Raw genomic sequence first — 11,006 nt, 5'->3', positions numbered from 1 at the left:
GAAGGACTGCTGCTGAAGCTGAAGCTCCAATACTTTGGCCACCTCATGTGAAGAACCAACTCATTGGAAAAGACTGTGACGCTGGGCAAGATTGAAGGCAAAAGGAGAAAGGGGTAACAGAAGGTGTTACCATCACCAACTCAATGGACATGAACTTGAGCAAACTCTGGGAGATAGTGGAGGACAGAGGAGCCTGGCATACTACATTTCATGAGGTCACAGAGTCGGACATAACTAAGGGACTGAACAACAACAGCAACAGTCAATATTCTAATTTGATCCTATCAAACTGTAAAGTACCGGAGAAAAAACTGCAAGTTGGACAAACTAAGCAATTCGCTAATGGTTACGGATACTTAAGTGTTTAACTCCTAAATGAATATACAAGCTATTCGTGCTAAACCCAAATTCCTTCTATGACACTATCCTCCTTGGGAGCTCATCCTATGACAGCAGTTCCCACTAACATCCTTTTGTCGTGCCTCTAGTCATGAATTATATAAAAGTGATATATTTTTTCATTGGAACTTTCATGGCAGCAGCTGCAGTAAAGGTGGCCCTCAGTTCCAGTACGGGGGTTTCTAACTGCTGGCCCACAGTATTATCTGAGCCACTCTTCATCTCCTGAACCTACTCTGTTTCTGAAAGAAGAAAAAAACTTGCCATGAGCTTCTTTTTACTGAAATAAGAAAGCTAAGGAGAAAAAAGAGAATAGTACTGGTTTTTAAGAAATTTTTCCAAATACATTTTTTTAAATAATAAAAAAGAAATCCTGAGTCATGTATTTCTCATGCATTACCAGAGTAGCTTATTGCTAGCACCAAATTCCTATCTTACATTTGAGTTGGGCAACATTTTTAATAGGCCACAATACAGAATTTACACAAAAAGCAGATCAACTCTGAAACAGCAGAAAAAACAAAATAAGTATAAAGATTAATCCATATGTAACTGGGCAAACACAAAAATTTATTCAACAATTCTACTCTATTACTCATGAATTACCCTATTAGGGATGACTTCTTTAATAAAATATATTCTAGAAATCATTAAAGGTATAGAAGAGAATTTATTTCACTTTGTGAGGCTTTACTTTCACAATTATACATACCCTTGGAACAGGAAGACTCTATAAAAATTATATTAATTGCCTTAAGGTAAATAGGTTGATTTTATGAGACTTTCAGACAATTAAGTTTGAGAAAGTTTATGATTATCAGGATTTGTATACATGATCACAATCAAAACAAAGAGATAAGCCAAAGAACAAGACTTTCTTAACCCCCCTGAAAACATAATAAATTACAATTTCTGGTCAAATGTTATTCCTATGCTATATTCATTTTGATCTCATTTTCCATTTTATACTCTGGCATTTTCTGAATACAGGTTACATATAATATGTGTTAACTCCATAGTCTTAATACCACAAAGTCAACTATTTTACCATGGGTATATTTTTATCATTTAGAGTAGGATATGCTTGTTAATAAGCCAGTTGTTTGGCTTATTATTAATAAGCTCCAGTAACTTTGTGAATGCAAAAACACTGAGAAGTAAGAACAAATAATGGAGTTATTATTTCATGGATCCTCATTCAAGTTTAGGAAAATTACTTCCAGAAAGCTGCAATTCTGCCAAATATATTGTTTAAACGGAAACTGAAAGAAAAGTGAAATTACTGGAAGCCTTTGATGGTTCACTAGACATTGTGTGCTTTCAATAGTTCAACAGTTATGCTTGATAATCAAAAGTAAATTAATAGGCTAACATTTTAAAATGTATACTTTAATTAAGGTATAAAGTATATAAACAATCAGGTAAGCTTCTAAAGAAGCTGACCAAGATACATAAATTAGGAGATATAAGTGTCCATCTAAATTTTCTATACTTCATCTTTTTTTTTCTTTTTACAGAATATTTATTAAAGTTGTTTAATATACAATTTTTCATTTGTCATTCTGGAAGTCCTTTTTTAGAAAGACTCTTCTAAAAGAAGAGTCTCATTGTCTCTTCTCATTGCAGCCTCATTGTCAGTGATTATTCCGGACCTCCACGCTGAAAAGGAAGAAATAAAGCAATAAGATTAGGTGTTTCACTTACAAAGAAATTTTTCATGCGAACTATACAAATCTGAGACATTTTAAAGCAACGATCTTTAGGTCTTAAAACAAATTTCAGATTTTTCATAGCTTTTGGGCTCTCATATCTCATATCAATATTATAAAGAATTTCAGATCTGAAAGGGACTCAAATTTGACTTAGGTAAATGGTCCTCGAATTTCTTGGTCCTTTACACTATAAAAAAATTAATGAGGACCCTGGTCAGGAACTAGATCCCACAGGCCACAATTTAAGAGTTTGCATGCTGGAACTAAAGAGCTCACATGCCTCAATGATCAAAGATCCAGAATGCCTACAATTAAAACAATAACAAAAAAACCAAACAGATGCAGCCAAATAAAGAATTTAAAATAATTAAATATTTAAATAAAATTATTCTTTCAAGCACATTTATTGAGGGCTCAAACATCAATTATTTCTCATAGTCCTGGCCTACCTGACCATCCCTGTCTTAGGTATGAACACACCTTGACAAGACAATTGGAAGAACATGTAAATCAGCATCTGAAATTCCAAAGCCAATAATGTTAAGGTTTCTTCCACAGTATTGTGATAAAGAGCAATAACATACTTGGATAAATTCAATTTCTTCTTGAGACACAAGTTTCCTTCTGTATTTCTGAGGTAAAGTTTTTATTATCTCTGCAGTGTCTGGTGGACCCTGATGCATCAGCCAGTCTGGCGATTTACTTCCCTTAGAATGCTGCGAAACTGAGGAAGTATGAGATGGTAGTCCTGCTGATCGTAGAACTTCTGATACTGAAATTTTAAAAAAACAACAACTTAGAAGGATTGTTCAGGGTCTTAAAATACTATTTTATTACTGAATAATCAAGTTACTCTTAAAATGATAAGTATTACAATTCCAAGAGGTAAGTCTTATAGAGTAACTTGGTTGGGTAGCTATATAGTTTCATAAGTTTGTTTTAAAGCAAATGAGGTAGTTTTAAGTGAGTGAACTACTAAATTGAGTAAGTTCATAAAATAATGAAATTTTTAGATAGTGGAGTTCAATCCATGTGGATAACTGACATTACTTAAGTTTTGCCCTATGGTAGAGATTACAGGTAGTATCATACAATGGAGAATAAAAAAGCTGGTAGATGGAAATGAGATTTGTTTTTTTCCAGACTTGTTTGTCACCTATATTCTTCAAGAGTTACAATAAGTTAAAAATATCCATATAAAATTTGTTAAAATTCTCCCTGAATTAAAGGTTGAGTATCTTATAATAAAGACAGTGACAGACAAGTAAAAGAAAAACAGACGAGTAAAAGAAAAACAGAACTTGTTCAGAATCTTCAATTACTTTAATGGGTAATGACTACTAGGTTCTAAGGCAATCCAAGAAATATTTACTGATTGAATGAACAGATATATGAGTGAATGAAAAAGAGAAGGTTAGCTGGGAGAAAGATATAGGAATGGTGGTTATTCATCATAATCTCTGCATATATAAACATGGGAGATTCTTCTGAAGGACAGAAGAAAAGGTAGAACAAAAATTCCCATATATTAACTCAGTATCATTAAAAACCTAACATACCACTGTGACCTATGCTACAATTGTCAACCTGATTTTAAAATGAAAAACAGTCTATAATAAAATATTCATATATAGATCTGATTGTACATATTTTTTTAGTCTAAATAAACTGCAGCTTACCATTTGGTTTAGGATTGTCTCTTCTGTCAGGGAACCTTATTAATGGAGTATGTGGCTTGACTACCTAAAAGAAAAAAAAAGCATGAGAAAGAAATGAAGTACTAAGAGAATCTCATTAACTACATAAGAAATAATCTACTGAATCCCACAAGCAGATACCTTTGTTAAAATAACTTAGTAGTTGACAGCAACTTCAAATTTTCTATTAAAAAAGTTACTGTTAAATTTTACTCTTGTATTTCCCTGGTGGCACAATGGATGAGAATCCACCCGCCAATGCAGAGGACACAGCTCGCTCTCTGGGCCAGGCAATTTCCACACAATCCAGAGCGACTAAGCCTAAGCGCCAGAACTACTAAGCCTGTGCTCTAGAGCCCGTCAGCTGCAACGACTGAAGCCCATGTGCCTAGAGCCTACGGTCCACAACAGAGACGCCGCCGCAATGAGAAGCCCACGACCATAAGGAAGAGCAGCCCTGCTCGCCGCAACTAGAGAAAGCCTGCGCTGCAGCGAAGACCCAGGGCAGCCACAGAGAAAGGAATAACTGTGCCTTCCCCAACAGGGACAGCCAGGCTATGAGCTACCGTTTATCTTATTTGATATTCATAATAAATTTGTGCTTTACACATCACAAAACATTGTACTGTGCTGCCAACTGATCTCAAAACAACCCTATAAGGTGACATGGATTTCACGTTGCATGACTTCTAACTCACCCTGCTGACTGGTAAGAAATGGAAGTTTCCTTGACTTGTACTGACTATTGTTTCTGTACTATGTTTTAATACTTAGTTGTTTAGAATAGGATAAAAAGCATACTGAAAATTAGGTAATCAAACAAACTTTTTCTGACAACAAAAGTAACACATGTTCTGTGTACAAAAAACTAGTAAAAACACAGAAAAGCATAAAGAAAAAAACATCATCTATAAGCTCAAAACACACATAAAATAGATTTAAACATCTGGTAACTCTTAACTTTATTCTTTTTCCTACACCCATAGGAATACATGTATTTAGATAACTTTTTAATAAGATATTTGAAGAGTATTAATTTTTTATCACTAAAATTCCAGATAATGCTACAGAAGAACTTAAGCAGAACTTTCAGTATGAAATCATCTGAATATATATAAAATGCTGAGACTAATAAAACAGAACCCTAAAAATAACTTCTCACTCTGTCTAGTAACTGTTTCTTTTCATAGCCAGGCTTCTTGAAAGAGTGTTCTATCCATCTTCCAGGCTGATCTTTTTCCAGATAAACTTCAAACTGGCATTTGGCACCTACAGGTCCATCAGGATCTGGCCTCTCCCTACCTCTCCAGTCTCATTCCCCACCATGGTACCGCTCACTCCAGGTACTCTGAAGTACTTTTTATTTCCCTAACTCATCATACCACTTCCACCCTCCTTCAACTGAGAGCTCATGTGCTCTGCCAGGAAACCTCTGCCTGGTTCCACCCTACTTCCATGTCTTTGCTTTTACCTGACAATCTTGTAAAACAGCTCAACTGTCACTCTTCTCTTAAGAAGATTCCTCATCCATAAATCCGATTTAAAAAGGACTCCTATGTTTCCACAGCAACCTGAACATCTTAAGAATACTGTGTAGAGGACAGATAAATGAGCCAGTGATTACAGGACAGCAAAGCTCCCGGAAGGGCAGAGATGGAAAATCAAGTACTTCTGCAACAGTACCCAGTACATGCTCAGCAAACATTAGACAAATGAGTGAAGAGACCACTCGTCAGTCAGGGTTAAGTGTACAGGCATGTGAATATGTATACACACACTTAAACATGTGTACATATACCAGGGAGAAAGAATCCAGCTCAATATAGTTTTTGTACACTTAAAAGCATAGTAATATGCCCTTATAGATCAGTCGGCTATCCTTTTATTTGTACCTTTCTAAGTCTCTTTGTTTCAGCTGTGCCTCTTATATAATATATAACATTAAATATTCATCTGTTGGCCAACCTGAGAATACTTTTAAAAGGGGAGTGAGACCACTTACATTTGTAACTCATAAATTTGGTATATTTTCTGTCATATCATTATTTAACATTCTTTGTCCTATGATCTTTTTCTTTGCTTTCATTTGTGGGGTTGGTCGGTTGTTGGTTTTTTGGTATTTAGATCTGTACTTTTGTATAATGTTTATGTTATGCTGTTACCTTTAGATAATACTCTTAATTGCCTGTTTCTGAGATACTATCTATTGATTCACTATCACTAGGAAGAATGAAAGTAATTAATGGTAATCTCTTCTCTGCCACCCCTCCCCATCTTTTACTACCAGTTAATGAATGAATGAATGAAGTTGCTCAGTCGTGTCCGACTCTTTGCGACCCCATGGACTGTAGCCTACCAGGCTCCTCCATCCATGGGATTTTCCAGGCAAAAGTACTGGAGTGGGCTGCCACTTCCTTCTCCAGGGGATCTTCCTGAACCAGGGATCGAACCCGGATCTACTGCGTTTCAGGCAGGCGCCTTACCCTCTGAGCCACCAGGGCTCAGTTAATAACCAGAGGCAATTACAAGTTTATTCTACTTTCTGTATACTCTTCCTTTTATTCTTTCATTTAAAAGTCTTATTAGACAGATACTGTCAGAGCAAATATTACCAACACGTCTTTCTCCCTTATCTGCATTATCTAGCCTTTATTCTACAGTTAAATACACTCAGTGATTATATCCAGTTCCTGTGTTAAAACAGCTACAAGTACAACTAAGTATTCCTTAGTTGTCTGATGCTCATTCCCTGGGAGAGCTGGTAGGAAGCGCTTTGGGGCACAGTATTCCCTGAGTTACTAAAGGTTTAGAAGAGTTTGCGGCCTTTATACTTGAAGGTCAGTGCAGCTAGATAAAGCTTAGGTTTACATTTTCTTTCCTTAACTACCTTAAATATGCTATCCACATGTTTTCCTTTAAGAAGTTTATTGTTGAAAACTTTGATAACTTAGTAAGTGCTTGATCTTGTTGCTTGGATCACCAAATAATTCTTTTCTTTAAAAGTCAATTTTACTAGAATATACCCATTAGTCAACATGCTAGGTCAAATCTCTCAACTACAAGGTATAACTTTAAGTCTCTTTTTGTATCAGGAAAGTTCTATTAAATTATAGGTATTGAGACTTGGTCAACTCTACTTTCACTTTTTCAGAGACATATTATACAAAAGTTGCATCATCTTGTCTTTATCTACTTCTATGACATTCTCTGAATCCCCTTAATCTTTTTTCATTATCTTTGATTTTTGGAGGAAACTTATATTTTATAAAGGAATCCACTTCTACGATTTATGAAGCCCAGGCTAAGTTAAAAGTGAACTACTGTCTTCTCTTTCTCCCTCAACTGAAAACCCAGCCTCATGCTGCCTCAATCCCTGCCCCACGATTCTTGGAAGATGCCAAAGTCAACTATGTTAGAGGCTTTTTCAGAGGAGAAGACAACTCTTGCCTTCTCAGAAGACCATCCCTCTACTTACTTTGCTTTATGAGGCAGATAGCAACTCCAAACCACGGACAGGTTAGGACCTGCGCAGGCCTCAATCGTTATCTGCGTTTTGTTTTTTTAATTCTCCTTTCCTCTACTATTTCCTTTAGGAAAACTTCTAAGTTGCCCATTGACCTTTGTATTCTTTCCAGTTTAGTGTCTATTCCTGAAAGGTTCTTTTCTTTTATTCTTAATTCTTTACTGAGTTCAGAGCTGTACCATCCCTAAAATCTTAACCTAAAATCCAAACTCAACTACAGCCTTTTACTCTCTTCTTTGTTATTTCCCACTATCAGTTTCAGGCAGCCCTTCGTTTCCTTGATCTCTCCCTTTTCTCCCAGTCAAGTGGTTCCATCGTGACTTTACTTCCTTTCTCCTCTAGCCTAGACCCACAGTCCACTGAGCAACCTCTTAGCACTCTCAACTGCCTTGCTGTAAATCTCAAACCCTGAATTAACCCAACTACCTACCTTCTTCCCCTGTGTCTTATACAGTTAAATGATTTCCTACATGATTTTCTCCTCTCTACTACTGCATCATCTCAAACAAATCAAATATATATTGCTTGACATTCAGCAGGCATTTATAACTTACTCTTCTAAAATTATTTTTAAATACCCTGCGTCCAGCCAAATTCCTCTACTTAATGGTGATACCATGCTTTGTGAATTCCTATCAGTTTGTGCCAGTCTGCTGAAATACTACTCTCTCTTCAAGATACCATCAACAAGCTCTAAGCTCTGTGGAGACACCATGTATTGTCCTGTTGGCCCTGTGGTCCCAGCCCTGAGTATAGGCCTGGCACAGAAATACCCAACACATTTTGCTAACGTTAACATGTTGTCAGCACATACTGCTTTGTTTTATGAATGTGAATATAAGTCTTTGCAGCTCTGTTAGAAGTAGACAGGCCATTCCTTATTCTGTATCTCACAGCATCTTTTTTGTTGCATGTATTAATAGTTCTTTATTATTGCTGTGTGCTGTTCCATTTTAACAAATCTACCACACTTTATATTGCTAATGGATATTTGGCTATTTTCTGGTTTAGGTGTTATTATGAATAAAGCAACTATGAACATTTTTATCTTGTTTTTTAAATAGGTATATGCACTCATTTCTCCTGGGTATAATAAACCTATGAGTAAGACTGCTGGAACAGAGGGTAGGTATGTCTAACTAGTAGTAAAGGCCCACAGAACAGTTTTCCAAAGTGGCTGTACCTTTTTATGTTCCCACCAGCAATGGATGAGAGTTTCAGGTGCTTCATGTTCTCATAACCCTTGTCAGTGTCAGTCTTTTTAATAATTTTGGTGGTTTCCTCGTTTTAATTTGCATTTCCCTGGCAAGTAATGATGTTGAATATCTTTTCATTGGCTTAGTGCTCATTCAAATATCTTGTTTTGTGCATTATCAAGTTTTTTTACCCATTTAAAAAACTGGGCTATATATTACTGATACATATTATTATCTATTAAGGATACTGGTCCTTTGTTGGGTGTTTGCCTATCCTCACAAAATCTTTAATTAAGACTTAATAATAACCCACTGAATGTATAAGTGAGGATCATTTGTTGCAATGGGAGCAAAGACTGGGATCTAAGATTATACTTCAGAGCGAAATAACTTAAGAAAAAGTCTTTCAAGAGATGTACTTGTGAAAAGGGAAATGCACTTCTCATATCAAAGTTAAAAGTTAATCTTACAATAATGCAATTTGAGTTGGAAAAAAACTCCAGTAAAACAACCACAAAAGTGGAGGTTGTCGCCCTTTATAGACCAAGTTTAATTTTCCTACTTAAGCTAAAGACCACAGTTGGAGAAGCAAAAACAAAAGCTGTCAGGCGTTGGTAGCTGATGAGTGGATTGATAAAGTCCCTCTAGCGCCAATCTAAACTAGGGAAAAAAACATTACAGAAAAACTTAAATATATATTTTTTCCATTCTCCCCCATCAGGCCTATAACCAGAGTCTGGTTGGTGGAGGAGAGTATCCGGCGAGGACGCAGCCCGCGGGGCCAGTTCTCTGGCCATTCCCAAGACCTTGAAGGGACACTGGGTCAGAGCGAAGGGTCGCTTCCTTTCACTTCTCTACCGCCTTCCTTCCGATTGGCTGATTCGCCACAAACCTAGACAACGCCGGTCGCTGATTGGCCAGGATATTGCCAGGGCAGCCAAGCCTGCAGCCTGCTAAGAGGATCTCTAAGAGGTCTCGGTGGAGGGCAGTCCAGGGACTTTGCAACAGCTAAGTGCCCACCTGCGGAGATGCACTCCCTCGGCCTGGCTCGAATCGTCAGCCCCGTCCCTGGCTTCACTGCCCGTCCCAACAAGCGCAAGGTCCAATTCTCACATACACCCGGGGAAGCAGCTGCTGGCCCTACACAGGGCCGCGGTCACCGCGTAGCCTCCAGCACCGCCTTTCTTCCCCAGCGCGGGTGCTACAGTCAGCACCTTCCCTACCGTCCACGGCACAGAAAGGCGACCGAGTCTCCTTACCTGAACGACCCTGCTGGCAGACGCCATCTTGCTGCCCATCATGACCCCCGAGAAGGGGCAGCTTCCGGGGCGCTGGCGACTCCCGGTTATAACAGGCGTCCCGCGCGGCTGGGGGCGGGCCCTGCCTGTGACGTCACGGAGGAGGAGCGGGCGCTCGGGACCCTCCTCCACTGTGGAGCTAGCCCCACCCCCTTGTGCCTGACACTGCCCCGCCTCTCTTCCCGACGAGGAGCTGACCCACGTGTTTCCCGTTGTTTTCGTTTTGCAGGTGAAGATTTGTGATGTTGGATTTATTTTGTTCATCAGCCTATGAGTGACCTAGGACGATTTCTTCTCCGGATAGACAGTTTTTAATTTCAGCGTAGTCCGAAATGTAATATGAAACCAAATAAGTAATATAAATTCTTTTGGCTACCTAAAATGGACAATCTTGTTAAAATTTGGGAGTAAGAAGCAAACTCAGAGTGGTGGCCAATTCTGACTCTGTAGGTTCTATGGGTCTCATATTCCTTGCTTTTTAGAAATTTGTTAATTTTTTTTTTTTAACTGAAGTAGTTTTACAATGTGTTCATTCCCGTTGCTTATTAACATTGCTTGATTTGGTTTTCTGATTCCTTGTGATTTGGTTTTCTGATTCCTTTCTCTACCATTATTCCTGATATTAAACTGCTGCCTGCTTCCGAGTTTGAGAAAACTCAGAAGTTCTAGTTTTTTTTTTTGAAACATGAGCCATCCATCATTCCCCCAAGTTGTATTAATGTTAAATTCTATGGTAAATATTAGTGTTTACAATGTTAAAAATTTAATACACAGTACAATAAGTTGCAGCCACTTTGTAGGTAATGTAACATCTTACATTATTGTAAATATTTAGAGCAACAAATTTGTTTTGATGATCTAAGTCAATGTTTTTTAAATCTAGGAGAGTTATTTAACCTGAATATGAACTCTTCTGATTCAGAATGTCTGGAGGAGACCAGGAATCTTTTTTTTTTGGTTTTGTTTTTAAAGCTTTCAAAGCTTGTTTTAGCAGCACATAGCATATTCTAAAATCAGACCGATAAAGTGGTTAGGTGGGCAAACCACATGATCTGGCAAATTAAAAAAAAAAATAAAAACAAATTTCCCTTAAAAATATTAAAAGACATTCAACCTCCCTTATTCTAAGAAAAATTTAAACTACACTAAAACACTATTTTTAATCCATCAAGTTGGCCAAC

General features: G+C 37.5%; 1 protein-coding gene across 1 annotated transcript; it reads right to left on the bottom strand.

The window, feature by feature from the left end:
• Nucleotides 1-1,191: 1,191 nt before the first annotated feature.
• KGD4 (alpha-ketoglutarate dehydrogenase subunit 4) lies at nucleotides 1,192-9,907 on the bottom strand. The gene is made up of 4 exons (XM_065905637.1): nucleotides 9,787-9,907; nucleotides 3,791-3,854; nucleotides 2,696-2,883; nucleotides 1,192-2,058 (listed from the first exon to the last, which is right to left on the bottom strand). Exons 1-4 carry the CDS (start codon nucleotides 9,826-9,828, stop codon nucleotides 2,041-2,043), a joined length of 312 nt encoding a protein of 103 aa, XP_065761709.1. The 5' UTR covers nucleotides 9,829-9,907; the 3' UTR covers nucleotides 1,192-2,040.
• Nucleotides 9,908-11,006: the final 1,099 nt, after the last annotated feature.

This window comes from Muntiacus reevesi, chromosome 14, assembly GCF_963930625.1.
Source record: "Muntiacus reevesi chromosome 14, mMunRee1.1, whole genome shotgun sequence".
Classification (NCBI taxonomy): Eukaryota; Metazoa; Chordata; class Mammalia; order Artiodactyla; family Cervidae; genus Muntiacus; species Muntiacus reevesi.
Note: the sequence above shows the minus strand (reverse complement) of the source record. Positions and strands in the feature narration are given on the sequence as shown.

Coding starts and splice junctions, on each gene's coding strand:
- KGD4 (XM_065905637.1), bottom strand. CDS start 9,828: ATGATGGGCAGCAAGATGGCGTCTGCCAGCAGGGTCGTTCAG. Junction 3,855..9,786: donor CTGCCAGCAGGGTCGTTCAG/GTAAGGAGACTC, acceptor TTTTTCTTTTAG/GTAGTCAAGCCACATACTCC. Junction 2,884..3,790: donor AGACAATCCTAAACCAAATG/GTAAGCTGCAGT, acceptor TTAAAATTTCAG/TATCAGAAGTTCTACGATCA.